Raw genomic sequence first — 25271 nt, 5'->3', positions numbered from 1 at the left:
AAGGTAGCAAAATAAGATGGGGCCTGTGAGTAGCAGCTTTTCTTCCAATCTCCCAGTCTGAATTAGGGTTGACCACTTTCAACAAAAACATTAGTGACAATGATGACAATGGTAATGATTATGACAACAAACACTAGTATATCCCCTTGTCTCAAGTCTTCTCTTATGATTCTGGTTTGCTCCAATTTGTCAACTTACCTTAAATGTGATGTTCAGAACTGTAGATGAAACTTAAATGTAATCAGCTTAGGGCAGCTAGGTGGTACAGTGGAGAGAAATAACAGCCTAGAGTCAAATCTGGCCTCAGATACTTTCTAGCAGTGTGATCCTAGACAAGTCATTTCATCCTGTTTGCTTCATTTCCTCATCTGGAAACTGAACTGGAGAAGGAAATGGCAAACCACTTCAGCATCTTCATCAAGAAAATCCCAGGTTAGAGCATGAAGAATCAGACACAAATGAAATGATTGACTGAGCACAGCAATGATCGGATCAGAATAAAATCCAATGGTTGAATCATCTCTCTTTTTGTGAACCCTGTGTTCCTTTGTGAATAAAGATAATATTATCTTTTTTGGCCATCTTATCAGGTAGGTGAAGCAATATACTATTTTGCCTAGGGTCTGGAAGATATGAGTTCAAATATAGCCTTGGGCACTTATTATCTGTGCACTCTTAAGTAAATCGCTTAAACTCTGCTACATCAGTTTCTTCAATGGTAAAATAGAGAAAATAACAGAGTCTATCTCCCAGGTTGCTGTGAAGAGCGGTGAGATAATATTTGTAAAACACTTAGTACAGTGTCAGATAGTACTACTTGAATAACATCATCATCATCATCATCATCATCACATCATTGCTATTGACCTTTAGGGAACTTGACTCCACTAGCTCCTGCCTTTACCTTGTGAATTCTTGCCCAACTATGCCTTTGCCAAAGCCATAGCTTGTACAGTTGTGATGAATTTTGTGTTTGCCTCTATTTAATTTCTTTTTATGAGATATGACCCATAATCATCATTTAAGCTGACTAGGAACTTCATGGGTCCTTCTTCTGTCATTCTTGTGCTAACTCTCTCCCAAGTTTGTGTAATTTTCATCTGCCATTTTTAATGGGTTTGAAAAATTGTGGGAGACTCACATTAAGGATGTACTCTCGGCAGGGAAGCAAGCCTGGGAGAAGGGTCATGGTTGATCTTTTCAGAATATTAGTCTAAGGAGAGCAGGTACTCTAGGTGGAGATGTTTAGCATTTAAGTCCCTAGCATTCAAGTTCACATTAAAATGTATTGAGCATGAAATATAGAAAGAAAATAATCTCTATTCAAATATCTCTTCTTACCCCTCTCCCTCATGTTCTCTCCTATCTCTACTCTTACCTACCCTCCAATCCTGTACCCTAAACAAGGGTCTATCACTGCCCAAGTGATTAGAGCTTTAGGCCTAATTAGTACATTAGCTCTAATTTGGGAGCTCAAATCTGACATTAGACATTTATTAGTGGTGCGATTCTTGATAAGTCACTTAACCTCTTATTGCCTCAGTTTCCTTAGTTCTAATATGACCAGTAGTGCTTAACTCACAGGGTTGCCAAAATGAAATGAAAAGTATTTAGCATAATGTCTGCAAGATGGTAGATGCTTAATAATTTATTTTTCTCTTCTCCCTCTCAAGCAAAGTCAATGAGTTATAGAAGAGAGTATTTGATGAAGAAAAGGAATTTTGGATTCACAGCAAAGTCAAAATTGAGGTGAATGTCTGTTTTTCCTCTTTGTCTTCATTACACTCCCTTCAGAACCTCAGACTCACTCTGCCCCTGGTATGAAGTGCTTTGATGGGTGTTGATATTTGCTGTCCCTACCACCTATAACCAAGCCCAAAATAATACCCACCACCTCAAACAAATATATGCCTAATAGCCACTCTTATAGAAAACAAGTTTTGGGAACTTCTGACCAAGATAGTGAAGAGAAGACAGCACTGTTTTAAGCTCACCTGACTCTCCCTCAGAACCAACAAGAATTGAGTCTCTTAACAGATTTTGGATGGACAGTACCCAAAAAAGAACAGAGAGTAACATCTAGGAAGGTCTGTCATGGGGAGCATAGGCCTTCCCAGAGAAGAGAGCAAAGAGCAAGTGTATGAGCAGCAGGGTCAGGCAGGGGACTAATCTGAGATACTTAGCTGTGGGAACAAAAGCTTCTGAGACAGCTCATTTGACCAGTGTGGCTGGTCTGGATGACCAGAACCATGAAACCAATATTTCCAGAGGAGCCCCTGATGTTCCTGTAGGAGGGCCTGGTCATTCCCCAACACAAACACATGAATAGCCCTAGATGTTCTCACCTTTCTTCAAGCCTGTTGGTTTTAGTGGCAGACTTCCCCAGAGCTGACTATCCAGAGATAACCTCTAGCATTGATGGCTGTGAGCCACTGACACCCCAACACAGATTATCCAGAGGAAGTTTATGGCATTCCTTACTGGTTGATCCACTGAGTAACCCGTTGGAGTTCCTAACTCCAGTAAGACAGACTTCTAGGGTTCAACACCGAAGGTATGTGAACCAGCCCCTCCCCTAACATCAGACCCTAAGAAAAGCTAACAAACAAAATGAAAAAAGGTCAGTGCAAAGTAGAGTCTATTGAATTGATACCTTGGAGATAAGGATACTAGGTCAGAATAGGAGGATAGAAAGGATGCTATTTGTGAAGCTTTAGAGGAGAATATGAATTGGTCTCCAGCTGAGAAAGACTTCTTAGAACATATCAGAAAGGATTTTAAAAAACAAATGGAAAAATGGAGAAAATAAATGCAAGAGAAAATTAACACATACAAAAGAAAATTAACATCTTACAATAAAAATGACAGAAAACAAATCCTTTAAAAATATAGTTAGACAATCATACAAAAATATTTATGGAAGCTCTGTTTGTGGTGGCAAAAAATTGGAAATTAAGTGAATGTCCTTCAATTGGGGAATGACTTAAACTATGGTATATGTATGTCATGGAACACTATTGTTCTATTAGAAACCAGGAGGGATGGGAATTCAGGGAAACCTGGAAGGATTTGCATGAACTGATGCTGAGTGAGATGAGCAGAACCAGAAAAACATTGTATACCCTAACAGCAACATGGGGGTGATGGTCAACCTTGATGGACTTGATCATCCCTTCAGCTCAACAACCAGGGACAATGCTTTTCTGTTTTTCTGCAATGGGGAATACCATCTGTATCCAGAGAAAGAATTATGGACTTTGAACAAAGACCAAAGACTATTACCATTAAATTAGAAAAAAATCCCATTATATTATTATTATGTAATTTTCCTATCTCATACTTTATTTTTCTTCCTTAAGGATATGATTTCTCTGTCATCACATTCAACTGAGATCAATGTATAACATGGAACCAATGAAAGACTAACAGAATGCCTTCTGTGGAGGGTGGGGGGAGGGAAGCAAGAATGGGGAAAAATTGTAAAACTCAAAATAAATAAAATCTTTCTTAAAAAATAGTTAGGCAAATAAAAAAAATTCCCTCAAAAACACAATTGGACAAGTGGAAAAAGATAACTCCTTTAAAAAATAGAATTGACCAACAGAAAAGGAGTTGCAAAAGTCAAATGGAGGAAATACCTCTCTGAAAAATTGATTGGAACTATTGAAAGCTAATGACTTCATGAGACACCAAGAATATGTTAACTAATATCAAAAATGAAAAACAGAAGAAAATATAAAATATCATAGGTAAAACAACTGACCTGGTAAATAGATATGGGAGAGGCAATTTAAGAATAATAGGACTATTTGAAAGCTTCGATGGAAAAAAGAGCCAGGACTTCATTATTCATGATATATTTAAGTAAAACTGCTCTGTTATCCTGGAACCAGAGAACAAAAATAGTCATTCAAATAATCCATTGATCACCCCACCCCCCTGAAAAGGATCCCAAAACAAAAACACTAAAGAGTACTGTGGCCAAAGTGAAGAATTATCAAATCAAGGAGAAAATCTTGTAAGTGACCAGAAAGAAGCAATCAAATACCAAGGAGCCACAGTCAGGATTACATAGGATCTGGCTGCATCAACATTAAAGGATTGCAGGGTCTAGAATAAAATATTCTAGAGAGAAATTGAGATTGGATTACAACCAAGAATCAACAATCCAGAAAAACTGAATATTCTCTTTCAGGAAAAAAGATGGACATTTAACAAAATAGGCAAATTTTAAACTTTTCTCATTAAAAGACCAGAGCTGAACAGAAAATTTGATCTTCAAACAATATTTTCAAGAGATACATGAAAAAGTAAACAAGGGAAAAGAAAAAGACTTTCCAATAAGATTAAACTGGTTACATCCCTACCTGGGAGGAAGATTCTCATAATTCTTGAGATTTGTAAATCTATTAGAGGGGAATATACTTAGGCTTGAAGGTATGGCTATTCATGGTATGTCCATGACTTTGAAAGGATGATTTAAAAAAATTAGGCCATTAAAAAGGGGGGGATGTAAAGATATGGGAGGAAGGGGAAGGTAGAATGGGGCAAATTACATAATGTGAAGATGTGCAAAGAATCTTTTGCAAGAGTGGGAAAGAAGGGAGGAGGTATGAATCATCTGAATCTTAATCTCATCAGTTTTGGCTCAAAGAGGGATTAACATACACTCCTAGTTGAGTTTAGAAATTTATCTTACCTTTCAAGTATTAAGGGGGGGAGGGAAGGAAAGACTGACAGAAGGGAGGGAAGGAAGAAGAGGAAAAGGGAAAGGGGAAAGAAAAAGGAGGGAGGTGGATAGAAGGGGGAAAACATTGAGGGAGGCAGTATTCAGAAGCAAAATATTAAGAGGAGGGAGAGGGTGAGAGGAGAGGGAAAATAGAAATGGAGGGGAAATAGTATGGAGGGTAATAAAGAGTTAGTAATTATAACTATGAATGTGAATTAAATGAATTTCCTATAAATGGAATCTGAAAGCAGAGTGGATTAAAAACCAAAATTCTATATAATATGCTGCTTACAAGAAACATATCTGAAGCAGAAAGATACCCACAGAGTAAAGGTAAAAGCCTGGAGCAGAATATATTATGCTTCAGCTGAATTGAAAAAAGCTGGGATAGCAGTCCTTATCTCAACAAACAATTGCAAAACTAGATCTCATTAAAAGGGATAAGGAAGGTAACTACAACCTCTTAAAAGGTACCTTAGACAATGAAATAATTTCAATACTAAACATGCACGTACCAAATAGCATTGCAGCCAAATTCTTAGAGGAGGAACCAAATGAGTTATAGGAAGACATAGACAATAAAACTCTACTGGGGGATCTCAATCTTCCTTCTTTCAGAATTAGATAAATCTAACCATAAATTAAAGAAGAAATAAGTTAAGAAGATGAATAGAATATTAGTAAACTTGGATATGATAGACCTTTGAAGAAAATTTAATGAGGATAGGAAGGAATATACCTTTTTCTATGATACATGGAACCCACACAAAAATTGATCTTCTATTAGGTCATAAAAGCTGCATAATCAAATACAGAAAGGCAGAAATGTTGAATGCCTCCTTTTTTAAATCATGATGCAATAATCAGACTTAAAACTAATTGGATCCAAATGGGGTTAAGTGCCTTGCCCAAGGCCACACAGCTAGGTAATTATTAAGTGTCTGAGGTCAGATTTGAACCCAGGTCCTCCTGACTCCAGGTCTGTTGCTCTATCTACTGCACCACCTAGCTGCCCCAGCAGTTATTTTTATTAGGGAAAATTTTATATCTCTAAATGCTTACATGAATAAAAAAGAGAATGAGGAGATCAATTAACTGAGCATACAACTAAAAAGTTAGAGAAAGAACAAATTAAAAATTCCCAATTAAATATCAAATTAGAATTTCTAAAAATTAAAGATGAAATTAATAAAAATAAAAAACAAGAAAGCCATTGGATCAATAAATAAAACCAAGAATTAGTTTTATGAAAATAAAACCACAGTAAAATAGATAAACCTTTGGTTAATTTGATTTAAAAAAAGAAAGAAGAAAATCAAATTACCAGTGCCCAAAATGAAAAGGGTGAATTCATCACCAAGGAGGTGGAAATTAAAGTAATAATTTGCAACTATTTTACCCAACTATATGCCAATAAATTTGATAATCAAAGTGAAATGGATGAATATTTATAAAAATATAAACTGACAAAGTTAAAAAAGGAGAAATTAAATATTTAAATAATCCTATCTCAAAAAAAGAAATTAAACAAGCTATCAATGAACTCCCGAAGAAAAATCTCTAGGGCCAGATGGATTCACAAATGAATGCTAGCAAACATTCAAGGAACAATTAGCTCCAATTCTAGATAAACTATCTGAAAAAATAGATGAAGAAGAAATTCTGCCAAATTCCTTCTGTAATAGCAATATTATACTTACATCTAAACTAGGAAGAGTCAAAACAGAGAAAGAAAATTATAGATAAATTTTCATAATGAATAGGGATGTAAAACTTTTAAATAAAATATTAGCAAAGCAATTACAGTAAGTTATCACTAGGATAAAACACTATGATTAAGTAGGATTTATAGCAGGAATGCAGGAGTATTAGGAAACCTATCTGCATAATTGCCCATATCAATAACAAATCTAACAAAAATATGATTATCTCAATAGACGTTGGAAAATCTTTTGACAGAATTCAACACCCATTCCTATTAAAAACACTAGAGAGCATAGGAATAAATGGAATGTTCCTTATCTGAAACCATCTATCTGGAATCATCAATTAGCATTATATATAATGGGGATAAGTGAGAAGCAATCCCAATAAGATCAGGGGTTAAGCAAGTATGCCCATTATCACTGCTACTCAATATTGTGTTAGAAATGTTAACTTTAGCAGTAAGGGAAGAAAAAGAAGAAAAAGAAATCGAGAGAATTAGAATTGGAAAGGAAGAAAGAAAACTCTCACTCTGCAGATGACATAATGATATAGCTAGAGAGCCCTAAAAATAACTTTAGCAGAGTTGCAGAATATGAAATAAACCACATGAATCCTTAGCATTTCTATATATTACTAAAATACAACAGTAAGAATAAAAAGAGAAATCCCATTTAAAATAACTGCAATAATTGGATAATTTTGATTACATTAAATTAAAAAGTTTTTGCACAAAACCACTACAACCAAGATTAAATGGAATGTGATAAGTTGGAAGCAATTTTTAAAACTAGTGATTCTGACAAAGGACATATTTCTAAAATATGTAGAGAACTGAGTGAAATTTATAAAAAAAAACCCAAATCATTTCCCAATTGAAAAAAATAGTCAAAGGACATGGAAAAGTAATTATCAGACAAAAAAAATCAAAGCTACCTAAAGTCATATGAAAATTGTTCTAAATAATTATTGATTAGAGAATTGCAAATGATAACATTTCTGAGTTGCTACCTCACACCTATTATCTTGGCCAATATGATTAGAAAGGAAAATGATCGATGTTGGATGGGATGTGGGACACTAATGCATTGTTAGTGTAGTTGTGAACTGATCCAACCTTTCTGGAGAGCAATTTGGAATTATGCTCAAAGGGACATTAAAAAATGTACATACCCTTTGATCCAAAAATGCCACTACTGGGTCTATATCTTGAAGGATCATGAAAAAGGCTAAAAATCTCCCCCATGTACAAAAATATTTATAGCAACTCTTTTTGTAGTGACAAAGAATTGGAAATTGAGGGGATGGACACCAATTGAAGAATTGCTGAATAAAGTGTGATATATGAATATGAATAACTCAATTGTTCTGTAAGAAATCATAAGAGACAACATTTCAGAAAAGCCTAGAAAGAATAGCTCCATATTGCATGAATTGATACTGAGTGAAATGAGTAGAAATAAAATATTATATCCACTAAAAACAACATGGGGTGATGATCAACTATGATGGACTTGTTCATTTCAGCAGTAAAATAATGAACGACAAATTTCTTTTTTAGGTTTTTTGCAAGGCAATGGGGTTAAGTGGCTTGCTCAAGGTCACACAGCTAGGTAATTATTAAGTGACTGAGGTCAGATTTGAACTCAGGTACTCATGACCCCAGGACTGGTGCTTCTATCCACTGCCACCTAGCTGCCCCCCTTTTTTTGAAAGACAATTTTTAAAAGATAGATGATGGAAAATACCATCTATATACAGAGATGAAATTGTGGAGTTTAAATAAAAACAAAAAGCTTATCTTCAATTTTTTAAAAGTTGCCTTATGCAGTATGTCATTTTAAAAAAATTTCTAATGCTTTGTTCTGTTTGGATTTGATTCTTCTCTCACAACGTGATCAGTATGGAGCTATTCTTTAACATGGTTATAAATGTAGGGCCTATGTCAGATTGCTTTCTGTCATGGGAGAGGGGAGAAAAGGGAAGGAGAAAAAGTAAAACTTCAAATTTTACAAAAAATAAAATGATTGGTAAAAACTACCATTCATGTAGTTGTAAAACAAATAAAATATTAAAAAATATAGCAAAAAAGACTTTTTGATAAACAGAGGGAACTTTTTATTCACAGAAAAGAATCACGACTACAAGCCAAGAAGATGTCTTCATTGGCTCATGCAATGTCTTTTCATTTTCATTTCTTTCCCATCACCTTGGAGTCTAGTCCCTGGTATGATGATATGATAGGTGAGCTGTCAACTTTATCTTACCTCCAAGCCACTTTCTGATATCTCTACACCCTATTGCTATTCCCTTTTTCTTTCTCATTGCCCTTTATTGTCTTCTATTTTTTAATCTAAAATCCTTAAGAGTAGGGACTATCTTGAATGTTTTTGTATACTTGGAATTAGTGTGCCTGACTTTCCTTCCTTCTTCCTCTTCCTTTCTTCCTTCTCTATTTTATCTCTCTTCCTTTTCTCTCTTTTCCTTGTCTTTTCTTCTTCCTTTTTCTTTCACTCCTTTCCCTTAATTTTCTTCTTTTTTCCATCCCTCCATTTCTCCCTCCCTCCCTTATTTCCTTTTTCTTCCTTTTCTTTACTTTTTTATTTTACCTCTCTTCCTTTCTTCTTTTTTTTCTCCCTTCCTTTTCCCTTTTATCATTCCTTGATTTTCTTTCTCCCTGTTCTCCCTCCCTTCCCTTCTTCTTTTTATCTCCCTTCTTTCCCTTCTTCCTCCTTCCATATTCTTTTTTCCTTCCTTCTTGCTTTCCTTTCTTCTTTCTCCCTTCTTTCCCTTTTCTGTTTTATCTCCTACCCTCTTCCCATCTTTTCTTCCTCCCTCTTTCCTTCCCTCCCTTTCTTCTCCCTCCCTCCCTCCCTCCTTCTTTCCTTCCTTCCTTCCTTCCTTCCTTCCTTCCTTCCTTCCTTCCTTCCTTCCTTCTTTCCTTCCTTCCTTCCTTCTTTTTCTTTCCTTTTCTTTCTTCCTTTCTTATCCCTCTGTCTAAGGTTAGGGAAGGCAAGAGTGAATTAAAAGGGAGGATGATAGTTGCAGGTTATCCAGATATGCTTATTGGCAGGTTCTCCAATTTGCCTGACTAGTTACAGAAGAGAATTAGGGATCAGTTTTGGTGAGCTGACAGGTATTCTCACAGAACTTGTCACCCATCTCAACTCTTTTCATAAACAATTCAGAAAAGGTGTAGGATCACAGATTTCCAGAGCCTTTGAGGAATTCTGATTTGTTTCATTTTACAGATATGGAAACTGAGACCCAGAGAGGCTAAGCAGATTGCAGAAGGTCACAGGGACAAATAATAGAGTAAGGATCTGACTCTGGTCCCATGACTTCAAGTCCAGTACTTCTACTGTACAATATTGTCTCCCATAGTTCATTTTTATATCCCCAGTTGAACACAATACTAAAGTGAACTTGAGAACATCCGTTAGTTCCTAAGATTGAGGATGAATTCGCAAAGGAATGCATCTTAAGAGGTCACCCAGTCCTGAATGAACTTTTTGTAGTTGAAATAATTGATGACTACATTGATTCATCCAGGATTGTACACGTGAGTCAGTGGCAAAAAAGGAATTCAAATCCATCTCTTCCATAAAATTCAGTGCTTTTTGCGTGGAATTGTATCATCTTCCACAAGGTAGCCATCACTGAAGTATAGAAATAGAGTATCAAGGACACTAAGATAAAGTCATTGTCAGCAATTTTTTTTATCATTCCAGAAGAATCTGAGGACAATTAATCCACAGAGTTATCTTTTAAAAAACTCTAACAATAAATTTAGATTTCAAATTATAGTATATTTAGAAATGAGCAATTATATGATACACTTAGACAATGTAGACAATTTGTTTAAATAGTTTAGCCAAACTCCTTACCACCTTGCTCTTATTTATCTGAAGTTGTCAGCAAAATACTCAATAACATTTATTATGTGCTTAGATTTATCAGTCTTGTATGAGAGTAATGCAAATCAAATAAATTCTCCTCCCTCCCCTAATCATCTAGAGAATTCCAGCTGGCTCATTGTCTAAGGTCATAATTTCTCATTGTAGATGCTAATAAAAGCTTCACATAAATGATGCAAAACATGTTTCCACATCCCAAAAGGCAATCCTTCCTTATTTTATGGGAAAAAAGGCAAATTCTCACCCTGAAATTACCCAGGAGATACATTTTTTAACATAACATTTTCAATTGCTTAACTTATTTGTCTCCTTAGATGTTTGTTTTTTCAAAGCTTTACTCAATCTATTTTTGATTTTTTAAATAATATTGTTTAAATTAAGGATTAAGGAGGACAGGAGGTTTGGTATGGCCTCTGAACTTCCTTTAACTCTTGCCTCAGACTCTGCATGATCCCTATTCAGGAGCAACCTGGGTAAAAATCTTGAAGTGAACAAAATTTGTCTTTGCTTAGTCTGCGTGACCTTTTGGTACCTGGCACTTATTTTCACTGATATGGTAGGTGCCCATTGCCTATCGCCCACCAAGACCAGGCTCCCATAGGATTTCAAAACATCTCAATTTTATAAATTTGTCCAAAATTTTTTGTCTTAAGTGACATTACAATGCAATTGTATACCTTGCCGAATTTATATGTACACACACACACACACACACACACACACACACACACACACACACACACACACACACACCCCCCAGGTAAAGTTAGTTAAGAACTCTGATCAATGTAATGACCAGTGATACTTTGTTTCTCGTTTCTCTGTCTGTCTGCCTGTGTGTCTCTCTCTCTCTCTCTCTCTCTCTCTCTCTCTCTCTCTCTCTCTCTCTGCAAGGCAATGGGGTTGAGTGTCTTGCCCAAAGTCACACAGCTAGATAATTATTATCAAGTATCTGAGGTCAAATTTGAACTCAGGTCCTCCTGATTCCAGGACTGGTACCACCTAACTGCACCACCTAACTTCACCCTCAGGAACATTTGTAAAACTTAAAAGGAAACATACTTTTCTAACTCTTAAATGAAAATATTAAAAAACTCAAGGTAAAAAACAAGATATAAATTTTCATGGAAGGTCAAGATATGGGTTTTTATGGGACAATATAGTCCCATTACCAATACAGGCAATTTTTTTGAGGGAGAAGAATGTAAAGGGGAGCCATAGAGAAAGTAATACTCTGAAAAGAAAGAAAAAAATCATTGAATTATTTTAAAAAGAAACAGGAGGGGCGGCTAGGTGGTGCAGTGGATAGAGCACCAGCCCTGGAGGCAAGAGTACCTGAATTCAATTCTGATCTCAGACACTTAATAATTACCTAGCTGTGTGGCCTTGGGCAAGTCATTTAACCCCATTGCCTTGCAAAAAAAGAAAAGAAACAGAAGAGGAAGAGACACAGACAAAAAGGACTGTGTTGGAACTAGCATGCAATTTCAATTTTAGTAAAAAATTTTTTTAAAGATGTTAATGGAGAAAATATACCACAAGCTGATGGTTTCATGAGCAATTTTTTTCTTTTTGCTTACTATTTATTGATAACAAGTATTTGATTCAATACAGGAAAATGCCACTTTTTAAATCATATATTTTATTTGTTTTCCAATTATATACAATAGTGATTTCTACCTAACATATTTTGGTAAGGTTTTGAATTTTACACTTCCCCTCCCCACTCCCCCCCCCCCACAAAAAGCAATCTGATGATCTTTACATTGTTTCCATGCTATGCATTGATTAGAATTGAATGTTTTGAGAGAAAAAAACATATCCTTGAGGAAAAAATATAATTTTAGAGATGGCAAAATCATGTGGTACATAAGACAAACTTTTTTTTTTTAAATTGAAGGTAATAGTCTTTGTTAAACTCCTTAATTCTTTCTCTGGATAAAGAAGGTGTTCTCGATTGCAGATACCCTAAAATTGCCCCTGATTATTGCACTGGTGGAATGAGCAAGTCCATTAAGGTTGATCATCACCCATATGTTGCTGTTAGGGTATCCAGTATTCTTCTGGTTCTGCTCATCTTGCTCAGCATCAATTCTTACAAGTCTTACAAGTCTTTCCAGGCTTCTCTAAAATCCCACTTCTCATAATTTCCAATAGAACAGTAATGTTCCATAAAATACATATACCACAAATTGTTTAGCCATTTCCCTTAATTGATGGAATCCCCTCAATTTCCAATTCTTTGCCACCACAAACAGAGCTGCTATGAATATTTTTTTACAAGTGATATTTTTAACTCTTTTTCACGACCTCTTCAGGGTATAGATGCAGTAGTGGTATTATTGGGTCAAAGGGCATTCACTGCACGCCCTTTAGGCATAATTCCAAATTGCTCTCCAGAAAGGTTGGATCAGTTCACAGCTCCACCAACAATGCATCAGTGTCCCAGATTTCCTACATTCCTTCCAACATGATCATTGTTCTTTCTAGTCCCATTGTCCAGTCTGAGAGGTGTGAAGTTGGTACCTCAGAGATAAATGCCACTTTTTTAAAGGCAAGGGAAAAAACCCCAATGGGATCAAGAATGAATGCACAGATGGATGGATAGTACATAGAATTGGTACATTTATCTTGGACAGACAGGTATAATAACTTTTTAAAATTTTATTCATTTCTTATTTCTTTTTAATTTTTATATTTTATTTTATTCTAATTATTTTAATCCCAGCTACATGCAAAAGCAAGTTTTAACATTTACTTCCAAAATCTTGAGTTTCAAATTCTCTCCCTTCCATCCCACATCCTTCATTTAAAAGCAAGTCACTTGATGTAGGTTAAAAATACGTAGCCATGAAACACATTACTATAACAGTCATGTTGTAAAAGTAAATATAACCCTCCCATACAAAGAAACCTCAAGAAACGTAAGGTGGGGGAGTGGCTTCAGTCTGTATTCAGACACAATCTGCTCTCTCTTTGGGATTGATAGAATTCTTTATCATGTCCATCAGAGAAATTGCTTCAATATTTATTCCTACAGTTGCTATTGCTACCTCTATTTCCCTCCATTCTATGCCCCCCATTTATTCTATTCCGTCTCTCCTTTCACCTTGTCCCTCCTCAAAAGTGTGTTCCATCTGACTACCTTCTCCCATGATCTTTCCTCTCTTTTATCACCTTCACCACCCTCCTGTCCCCTGTCCTGTTTCTCCCATCCCTTTCCTCTCATTTTCCTCTAGGGTAAGATAGATTTCTATACCCACTTGCATGCCTATGTTATTTCCTCTCCAAGCCACTCACTCCCCCTTATCTTCCCCCTCTTCCACTCCATTGCAAAATATTTTCCTTGCCTCTTTTATGTTCAGATGTGCTGTTGTTAGGTTCTCAAATTTCTCTCTCCTCTTTCTCCCAGTACATTCCTTTCTTGCCCCCATTAGCTTCATCTTTTTAATATACCTTCAAATTCAACTCCCTTCTGTGCCTTGTCTATATATGTTCTTCTAACTGCTCTAATAAGGTTTATATTTCTCATTATCATCTTCCAATGCAGGAATTCAAGCAGTTCAACATTATTACACCCCTCATAATTTGCACTTCTCATCCACCCTCTCTATGCTTCCCATACTTGAAGATCAAACTTTCCATTCAGCTCTGGTCATTTCATCAGGAAAGTCTGAAATTCAGTTTCTTTGAATGCTCATCTTTCCACTTAAAGAGTAGTTTAATTTTGCTGGGCAGTTGTCATCCTGACTGTAGTGCCTTGATATTTGAATTGTCTTTTTTTCTGGCTGCTTGTAATATTTTCTCTTTGACTTAGGTTTTCTGGAATTTGGTTATATTATTCCTGGGAGTTTCTTTTGGAGGGGGAGCTCTTTCAGGAAATGATCAGTGGATTCTCTCAATTTCTATTTTACCCTCTAATTCTAGAATATCAGGTATCATGACCTTCAGGTAACCCAATAATTTTTAAATTATCTCTTCTGGATCTGTTTTTCCTGGTCAGTTGTCCCCAATGAGATATTTCACATTTTCTTTTAGTTTTTATTTTTTTGATTTTTATTACTTCTTGATTTCTCACAAAGTCTTCAGTTTCCCTTAGTTACATTCTACATTTGAAGAAATTTTCTTCATAGAGTTTTATATCTCCTTTTCCAGTTGGTCAATTCTGCTTTTTAAAGGCATTTTTATCTTCATTGGCCTTTTGGACCGCTTTTTCCATTTGACCCAAACTGGTTTTGAAGATGTTATTTTCTTCAGTATTTTTTTTTATATTTTCTTCATCAAGTTGCTGATTTAGTTTTCATGATTTTCCTGTGTTGTTCTCATTTCTTTTCCCAATTTTTCCTTTACCTCCTTTACTTGATTTTCAAAATCTTTTTGGAGTGCTTTCACAACTTGAGACCAATTCATATTTTTCTTGCAGACTTTGGATATAGAAGCTTTGACTTTGTTCTTTTTTCCTGAGTGTATATTTTTATCCTCCAAAGGACCAAGATAGATGTCTATGGTTAGATTTTTTTTCTGTTTGTTCATTTCCACAGGCTATAATTTGATTTTTAACTCTTTGTTAAGGTGGGGCTCTGCTTCCAGGTTGGAGCAGACACTCTCCCAAGCTTTTCAGGGATTTTGCAGCTGTTTTCAGGGACAACCCCCTAGGGGCCTCAATTCCTCCAAGGTCTTAGGAGAGGCTCTGACTGCTCTCCTGACCTGTGTTCTGGTGTGTGGATGACCACAAACACTCCCTCTGCCCTGGAACTGTGAGGGTCTTCCCTTCTCTGCTATAGCAATAGAGCTCTTTTTCTTGGGAATGAGACCCAGACTACAACCTGGATTTGAGTATAGGCAAAGAGACAGAATTCTGCCCCAGGGATAGCAAAGAGACCTCTGCAATCTTCCCTAAACCCCTTAATGTCTGTGGGCTGAGCACTCTGGAAGCAACTGCCAGGTGGCTCCCCAAGCCTGTTCCTGGTCCTCTGGGGATGGGTCTGTACTGAGGCCTGCAGTGGACTGGACTCAGCACTCACTCTGATGTGGCACAGTTTTTTTTACTGTCCTTGGAAAGCCTTGGGTTGAGAAGTTTGGAAACCACCACTGCTTCCCTGGACTCAAGCGCCCCTAGGGACCCAGGTGCCCTGTGGGCTATTCTGGAGCTGGTTTACTCAGGTGTGGCCTGGGCTGTGTGCTCTTCCAGCCCTTTCTAACCTTTCTCTTGGATCTTCCAAGTTATCTTGGGCTGGAAAATTGTTTCACTTAAGTCTTTTTGTGGGTTCTGCCACTCTACAATTTTGTTAGTCATTATTTAAGGTATTTGGAATGGTCTAGGCGAGAACTTGTGGGAATTTCTGCCTTTACTCCCTCATTTTGATTCTGCCCCTGCAATAACTGTTTAAAATTATTCTTTGTATAGTAATATGTTTCTGCTTATTGATGCTTATATTCATAAAAGAAAATTTATTTAAAAAGTAAATGTTACTTGAACTGACAAATGAAATAATATTTTCCAGAATCCTTTTGTGTCAGATCTTCTTTCTGAGCTCTAACTAGGAAATCTGGCCCCCAAGATAAGAAACACACACAATGAACCCCAGGGAAAGCCTCAGGCAAAAAAGCCCTCATAAAACTTTCAAATAAAATCTTCAAAGAAGAAATTGGTTGAGTCGTGTTGACATGATGTCAGTAAGAGGTTAGGAGAGAACATGGTGAAATTATTCTGGGGAGGAGCATACATGCTTCAAGGAGGGAGTATAATGTCTTGTTAGCCTTCCATTTTAATGAATTATTTTCAACAAATAGATGTTAAGTTTAATGATTACTACCGGTGGAATACTAATGCTGCCAGTTCTCTCTAAATTTCATGGGCATCCTGCTCTAGTTAATTCCCCAACTGATTTTGTCTTGATCTTAATATATATGCTTGTTTGATTGAAATGTTTTAGTATGTAGAGAGCTTACATTAATTTAAAGAGATGAATTAGACTTCTGCTCAAGGCTGTACTCCTTAGTTATAGTATAATTGTATATAGTATAATATAGACAGAACTGCATTAGAAATCCACAAAAAATATTGACAGTGTACCTCAGAGAAGATCTGGCAATGTAGACTGAATAAGAACAAACAAGATATTCAAGGAAAATTTACAAGACCCTAGTGTTTTTGCTTTTTCAACCATGCTTCATTTTAAGCCATGGTTATTTTCTCCATCTTCTTAATAACCACTCAGGCACCCAGACTAGAAACCCTACTCTGAAGAAACACTTAACACTTTCAGCTCTAGAAATTATGTCTTGATGTCCTTGCTATCTTAACTGGTGAGCATCTCACACAGCTCATTATACTAGGTCAGCTCCAGTCATACTTCATGTTACTCCCTGGTCATCCCTTCAGATGCTTTGCCCTCTGTCACACCCATCTCCTATGGTGCTCTTTCAAATTCTTTAAACCTTAACCAAACCTACATTCATGCCAGTTATAATCTACCAATGATCCACATAAGGTAGTAGAATATTGGAGTTGAATCTCAAAGAGCTGAGTTCAAATCCTACATCATTTAGTCTCCTTTGTGACCAGGTAAATGTTGAGAAACTGGCTCTCTAAAAATCTCCACACTCTTCTAAGTTTAATCTGAATATTTCCCCTCCATTACATCTAGACAATAAACAAAACAATAAATGAAGCTCTAATTTGTAATGTTTGAATGATTTCAGAGATCTGAAGTCTACAAATTTATATTAATATAAATTCTCACAATAAAATTTTAACTATCTGCTTTCATGAGATCATTGCAACTGGTTCTATGTGATACCATGGATAAATCACTAATTATTAACTATTTGTAAAGTGAGAATAATAGACCTACCCCACAGGGTTGCTAAGAGAATCAAGAGATAATATATGCAAACATGCTTTGCACATCATGGAGCAATACATAAACATTAACCATTATTATGATTTCTCCTAGATTTCTAATTCTCTACATGTTGTATCTACTTATTATAATGGCAGCTTCTTGAGTACAGGAACAATCTTTATTGTTGTCTTTCTGGTTCCAGAATTTAACAGTAGTTTGCACATAGTAAGAGCTTAATACTTTTTCATTTATTCACTTAAGTGGCAAAAGTATATTTTATAAACATTTCAGTCTCCTTTTTCACAATATTTGGGATGATTATTTTGTTGTTGGAAGATATATTCAGAACTTTTAACACCTCACTTGAAACACAAGAAACCCAGCAAAAACAAAATAAATATCTCCTAACAATCAAGTAAACACATATACATAGCTCTAAACCAGCAGAATAGACATTATTCTGTTAATAGCACTACAGACCTTATTCACTTCATTTATGGGAGAGTTAGAATTTCATTCATAAATCATTTGCTTTACATTTACATTCATCTCTTAGAAGTGTAATGACTTGTTTTCCAGTCCACAACCAATTAGAAGACTGGAAGAAGTAGCTGGAAGAGTGAACCCCATTGACCAGAGCAAGAAGTAAAAGATGGTGGACAGCTACCAATTTGATGTTTTACTATTTTTTACTATAATATCCTTTTAACTGGTCATCTCACTTTCTGACTTTTCCCTTTACAACTCATCCCAGTGCTACCAGATTAATTTTCCTAACAGACACCTGAGATCATGGTGCTCCCCTTTGCCATGGGGGCCCTCCATTGCTCTTCGCGTAACAGTTTAACTCCTTCATCTGGCATTTAAGGTCCTCCACAATCAAGCCTTCTTGAATTCCTCTTCACATGGCACACAATTCATCGAAGCATTACTATGTGCTCATCATTCTGAGAACATGCCTCTTGCTTTATTTCCCCACTTCGCCATCTTTACTCACTTATTCCTGGAATGCCAACTTTCTCCACTACAACCTACTGAGAGATTACCCATCTGTTATCAAATGTTTTAATTTGAAATCATAAACTGCTCTGATATATATATATATATATATATATATATATATATATATGTGTATAGATTAGATATGGATATATAGATATGTATAGCCCTGTATATAACAAGGATTATTAAGAAATTCAATAAAGCAAAATATATTGCATGAGTCTAGTATTTTTAAGAGGATGAATAACAAGTTTAATTTCCCAAGAATTCCCAATTGGAATTAAATTTGTGCCTGCTTTTAAAACCAAGAATCTAAACTATTTCTCTGTTGGAATTTAGATGTGTTAGGGTATTGTTATATGAATGTATGTATATACATACATGTTCATGTGCATATATTTTTTTAAAGCAAAAATAAAAATCCAGTCAGTAAAAAAACTGGCATGACAAGATCTTAGATCAAGGAAAAGAAGAGAAGTCAAGAGTCAATCTAATTCAATACCTTCATTTTGCAGATGAGGAAAATGAGATGTAAGTATATTAAATGACCAAGATAATAGAAGTAGCAATGGCAAAATCATAATCCAACTTGAATTGAAATTAAGATCAGTGGCCTTCTCATTGCATTTTATTGCCTCCCATCAGTTGTCTGAGTCAGCAATGTCCTATAGGAAGGTTGCAATTTGTAACTTATGAATGTTAGTTTGTAATGAGAATCCACACTGATAATTGTTCAGTCATTTCCCAGTCATGTCCAATTCTTGTGACCCTATTTGGACTTTTCTTGGCAGAGATAGAGTGATTTTCCATTTTCTTTCAATACATAATTTTACATATGAGGAAAACAAGAACAAGAGAGTTGTGATTTGACTTTCTTGGGGTAACACATCTGGTACCTGAGGTTGATTTGAATACATTACTTAGCTTCCCAGAAGACCTTGCTCATATATTATATATTTTGGTAACCAGGGATTAGTAGATAAGCTTAGCTTTTGTTAGATAACTCAGCTAAAGGTTGACTCATAATCCATTATTTCTCTGCTCTCCAGTGGAATAACCAATGTCTACATTCTGGAGCATCCCCAAATCCCAATAATTAACCAGATAGATAGTTCAAAGGATTTAGACCCCTGATGTTCCTGTGGTTTCCCAGATGACTATTGTATGGTCACATGTACAGATGTAGATCCAAAAGTCTCAGAAGACCAACCACACTACTGAACCATTCTCAGCTTATGTGGTCTCTTCTCAGACAACTCTCTCTGCATGGTATTGTGCAGTAGCCCTTTTTAGAAAATATTAGCATTTGTCTTTGATTATCACTCTGCTCAAATATTTCCCTTACTGCAGTCCCAGTATGGGCAGAAGTGTGGGGTTCTTACTGATGTTCTGTATCCCTCTTCTTTATCTTCCCCATCCCTTTGCACTGGGTTAACCAACCCAAAGGGAAACATCTGAAGAGATGTCTTGTCTTCAGAAGTAGTCTTTTAGTGCTTCAAATGGGTTTCCTTAAAACTTCCCTCCTCAAATAAAATCGAATTTCACATTATATTCTATCTTTAGAATTGTAAATGAGGAACTGGAGGTAGAATGATTGAGATTTGCCTAATTGCAACACATACACTTGGAGAAAAACCACAGAGCTGGGATCTGAGTCCAGATTATCTGACTTCCCAGCCAGCAATATTTTTACTATCAGCCAAAAAGGATTTTTTTTAATGAAGTACCTACTATATATATATCAAGTCCTGGAATAAACACTGGGGTTATAGAGAAAGGCAAAAATATAGTCCAAAGCGCCCCCCCTTTGTTGTTGGACAGACAACATGCAAAAAGTTATACCAACAAGCTACATAGAGGTTAAATGGAAGGTAATTACAGATGGAAAATGGAGGTGAGGAGTGGGGACCAGGCAAGGAAATATTTCTTGTAGAAATTGAGATTTGATCAAACACACGGAAAAAGCCAGGGTAGTTAGGAGTCATAAGTGAAGAGGGAGGACATTTCACACATGAGAAAGTGCGGGGATCCAGAGATAGAATATCCTTTGTGAGAAACATCCAGAAGGCTGTCTTGAATTCGGATGTGTGTGTATGTGTGTATTTATACATATATGAGTAAAATGTGAAAAGATAATAAAATAATTATTAATACTAGCATCTGGAATTTAATACTTTAATTTTTCAAAGTATGATGTATGTTATTTGATCTGGATATATAGAAGGGATCAGGTTGAGAAGGGTTTAAAAGTCAAACAAGATTTTACTTTTGATCCTGGACATAACAGAGAACTACTGGAGTTTACTGCATAGGGGAGGCAATGTAGTCCAATATGCAGTATAGTATTTTGTAGTATTTTGTCAGCTGAATAATAATAATAATAATAATGATAATTATGATGATGATGATGATGATGATAATAATAAACTCCTGGCTTGTAGGAGACCAGTACCATCTAGGCTATTTTCTGGGTTCCCAAATTTTCATTTATCATACAGATCCAAAATTTCTGTCTTACAAATTCCCCTGGTCCAAAGTTACTTCTTATGCTCCCACCTTCATCTAAATTTCCCTTGCTTTAATGTTTAATATTTCTGTAAGATATAAAGTGTGAAGCAATCCATTTTAAAGAGAAAATTTCTGAAAGCTGTTTACCCCCATTTACTAACCTTCTTTGGGATAATTGTTTCTTAATCCAGTGAATTCTTGGTAAAACTGGTAGATTTTCATGCATTTTAATGGAGATATTTTGGTAGGGAAAGATGGGTGAGAATTTTTCTTAAATCATATTACTCATTCCCTCTACTGTATGTCAAGAGGGAAGAACTGGGAATCATGGCCATTCCTTATTCCTTTCTGCTCTCCTATGGGGGGGATTTGGAAGTAACTCCCCATGACTTAGCTTACTTTCCCTTCTGTTTATACTGTTTGATTTGAAAAGGTCTTCCATAATCTAGCCCTTTCCTTTTCTTAAATTCTCCTTCTCTGCTTTATTGTGCTAGGGTAGTGAGCCCTTGAGGATATCAGAAGGATACAAGCTATGGCAGATTTTTCCAACTGGATGGCAGTATTGGAACTGACTGAATCAATGAATCAAATCATTATATCCCACTTATAGTTACTGACAAAACACTCTAGCCTGATACCTCTGTCAGATCAGAAGGGGAAGAGAAGGAAATAGCTATTTAAATAAGTGTTTATATGGCAGCCTTTAGTTTTACAAATATTACCTCATTTGATCCTTGTAATAATCCTAGGAGGGAGGTGTTATTATTTCCATTTTATAGTTGAAGAAAATGAGGCAAACAGAGGTTAAGTAACTTGCAATTTCTAGTCACAAAACTAGAAAGTGCCAAAGACTATATTTGAATTCAGGTCTTCCCGACTCCAGGCCCAGCACTCAATCTATTGAACGATCTAACTGCTTCTGAAGGAGTGAACCTGAGTATGCAACAGACCTGGACATCTTAATCTAGCCATTTCAAATGGGTTTGAACACACATTTCTCTTCATTAATTGAAGGACTTGGTCATAGTCTATGGGGCATTTATAAAACAAGGAAACTGGTTTTGGGGAAAAAAAAATAAGAGTCCATTTGATTAGTGATGGAAGCCTCGAATCCAACTCCTGAGAAGGAATTTCTTGGTTGAGAGAAGATAGTCCTTGGCCATGGCCTTGGTTTCTTTCACTATCCCCCTTCCCCTCCCTTTCCTTTACTGGAGACATACCTTGTGAATCTTGGATTTTTTATGATTTGGATTTTTTTTTCAATCCTTATCCTTGCAGTATCACATGATGACAGTGGCTAATGGCAGTCTTCATTGGGAGCTTAGGATAGATTGGATGCAATAAAGATAGATGAAAAATTCTTCAAGGAATCCAGTACCAATGCTAAACATAAGATGAACTTCATGAGGATCCACCCCAAAGAGGACAACTTCCAGAAAGTAGAATCTATGATCCCTTGGCTACACCGGCTCTGAGCTTGAGCTCACTTTTCCCTGAACTCTGTATGTATTGTGAGAAAGTGTCACAGCATTTTTTTGGGAGTGGGGTGATTGGATGAGTCAAGGGTATTTTGTGCTAATTATAACCCTATTGTAAATGCTTTTAAAAAACAAATTAACTGACAGATTCATCAACCAATAATCACAGAGAGAAGAACACCTTTAGGGGCTTTTGAACTATAGCATTAAGGGAAAAAACAAAACAACAAAATCCTAACTCTCAGGGTTACTTAAAGAACTCTGAAATCTTGGGATCCAACCTGTTGGTGCCAGTAGGGGTTGGAAGAATTGCTCCCCAGTTAGTATTGGCCAGGAAATGTTTAGCATAAAGACCATGTGTAAGCTGGTACATCACTGCTGGGCATGATATTTTTGATTTGAGAATCAGCCTTTACTCCAAAAAAATTTATCAAAAAGTGGTTGTCCAACAAACTTAGTTTTAATGTACTCTTTTGGACATTTCATATAAAAGACACAAGGAATGGAATATTCCCTCACAGAGATTCTAAAGCTGTGAAAAGGAATGACTTTGAGACCACTGTTGGAAGATTACATTTAAGCTGTGTGTGTGGGATTAACTATAAAGTTGTAAAAGCTCAGATATTATAAGTATCTGTGTGAACTAAGGGACATGAAGACCTCAGTTAGGATCTTATAGACTTTGAATAGGAGACAAGGCATCAGCTGTGGTGGAAATGAAAATAATGCATTTGGGAACCTTAGAAATTATAGTAAACAAATTGACATTTCAATATATCTCTTATTTAATATATTTGGGATTTCAATGAATTTTTTTTTTTGCATACTACAGGGGTAAAACCTATGCCATTTATGAAATAGCCTTCTGTAACTCTTGTTACATGGAGACCTGAGTTAGGGTCTTATAGGTTTTTGTTTCTTTAAAAGAGTTTTTATTCACTTTTTACAAAAAAAGTATACAGTCATTTTTTATGTTTTAAAATATTAAACACTTTTTATTGAAACATAATACCCTTAAGTTGAATAGTAGTGGCAGGAGTTATCTGTCTAAAGATTTGTTTATATAAAAAGACAGAAACTGTGAAGGTTATTACAACTTAGTCTAATATAAATAAATAAATGGGACAAATAAAAACAAGTGGCTTAGATCTTTAAAAATCTAAAATCATTATAATCATCTTCTGTTTCCTTTTTATTGGTAATAGATGGTAAAATAGAGCTTCTAGTCATTGTGTTAAACTCTAATGCACAATGGATTTTCCCCAAATTGTATACTTGGTTACATAAAAAGGAAGCAGTGGCAAGGTCTTCTAACACAAATTTAGGCAAAAAAGCCTTCAAACTTTGTCCTGTGGACAGAAAACCCCTATACATTATTGACTTGACTCTCTGCAATCTTGAGATCTTCCATAGAGTTTCCTTTTGTATGTTGCATTGCATATTCATCAAGCTCATTAAAAGAGTCAATGAATTCTCTACCTCTATAATGATAAAGAAGCAATGTGTCTTTGAATTGAAATAAACTGAATATCCTTTGGAAGTGTTGTTTAAAGCTGCATTCTTTCATTTCATTGAATATTTCACCAAATAACATGTAGGTAAAATTAGCCATCTGACAGATGGAAGGATCTTCATCACAGAGTACTTTTTCCATCGCTGAAACAAGAAAATTAATTCATCCTCTTATGAAGCTGGACTTCTACTATAACAGATCCTCATGATATGCTGAATGACCCCTGAGGCTTTCTCAGGTGTTCCTAAGGAACTGCAATCTAAGCTACTCATCAGGTTTTGGTCACTGTCTTTGAACCTAGAACCTTCTCTAATGCTTCAGAAGTGGTTCTTGAATTAAATCCACTTTGAACTGCCAGGCTCTGCTTCCTTGTTTGAATTTTGACTGTTCCTATAATAGGAGCTGGACTCTCTGGGCCCCACAGAATGCCAGGGCTCAATATCTAGGGAAGATCTTGAATCATCTAATTATGGACCTGATTTAATGGATTCTTCTCCAACCATTGTTAATCTGCTTGAACTCATTCCTCAATGGTTGCTATATTCTCATCTTGTAATATATTCTCCCCATCCAGAGATATTGACCACCTCTATGTCCCTCTATAAATCTTATTCCCCAGCTGCAGTTACCTACTTTCTTATGCCTGTCCCTCTAGTCATATTATTTTATAGTTTCATTCCAATTTCCTTTCATTTTAAACCTTTTCCTTTCTCTTTCCAATTTTTGACACTCACTGAAACCTCCCACTGTTAAAGAATCCTCAGCTGGCATTTCCAAATCAGGTTGCTGTTTCCTTTATATTCATTGGTCTTAGTTATTCCATCACCAATCATCTTCAAATTTTCCTTTTACCACTCTGGAAGCTGTCCTCCATTGAATTACATTTATTTCTAATCAAGATTTTGGAAGCTGCTCTCTACTGATTGAAAATCCTTCTCTTTTCTTCCTTCCTCAATGAGTTCAGTGTTTGATTCAAGGTCTTTTTCTCCAATCCAACTCCTGCCCTCATATTGGGGACATCAACTTACATATTGACACTCTCTCAGTCTCTCTCAGTTCTCATGTCCCAGTTTTGTAATTTACTTATTTTCTATAATTTACTCCTCCAGTACATCTCAGTTAAATGTAGAGATGATCATATCATTTATTTTTGCCATCAACTACATGAAATCCTTTCATGTACATACACTACAAACTTTCTTTATCTGATCATAATATTTTATCATTCTATTTTTTCCCTCAGCCTTATAACTCCAAACTATTATTTGTCCTCCCTGTGACCTATACTTCCTCCATGATTCAGTTCTTTATACAAAGTATAATCTCTGCACTGTCTACATTCTCCCCCTTCCTCATCTTCACCTCTTGGTAAATCAGTTGAACTTTACTCTTTTCTCAATACTCAAATCTCTTTCCTGTCTTATCACTGATCATGTTTTGCCAAATCCTACCCTTGGACTACTCCCACCATTTGCTGCCTTCACATACATTCATTCATTACTAAGTAGAGCTGGAGAGAATTATGGAGTCATGCCCAACTGGATCCACTACAAATTTGCTACATTATCTCAA

The 25271-nt window shown here is 35.9% G+C and overlaps 1 protein-coding gene across 2 annotated transcripts in view; it reads right to left on the bottom strand.

Annotated features, from left to right (window-relative positions):
• Positions 1-23219: 23219 nt before the first annotated feature.
• Positions 23220-25271, bottom strand: part of MROH9 (maestro heat like repeat family member 9) — a 76120-nt gene continuing 74068 nt past the window's right edge. For both annotated transcript variants that reach the window (XM_074221987.1, XM_074221988.1), the window contains one exon: positions 23220-23842. In XM_074221987.1, the coding sequence (XP_074078088.1) occupies positions 23553-23842 (290 nt within the window). In that variant the 3' untranslated portion in view covers positions 23220-23552. The remainder of the gene's footprint in view (positions 23843-25271) is intronic.

Source organism: Macrotis lagotis, chromosome 2, assembly GCF_037893015.1.
Source record: "Macrotis lagotis isolate mMagLag1 chromosome 2, bilby.v1.9.chrom.fasta, whole genome shotgun sequence".
Lineage (NCBI taxonomy): Eukaryota > Metazoa > Chordata > Mammalia > Peramelemorphia > Peramelidae > Macrotis > Macrotis lagotis.
The sequence above is the reverse complement of the archived record's forward strand: the minus strand, read 5'-3'. Positions and strand labels throughout refer to the sequence as shown.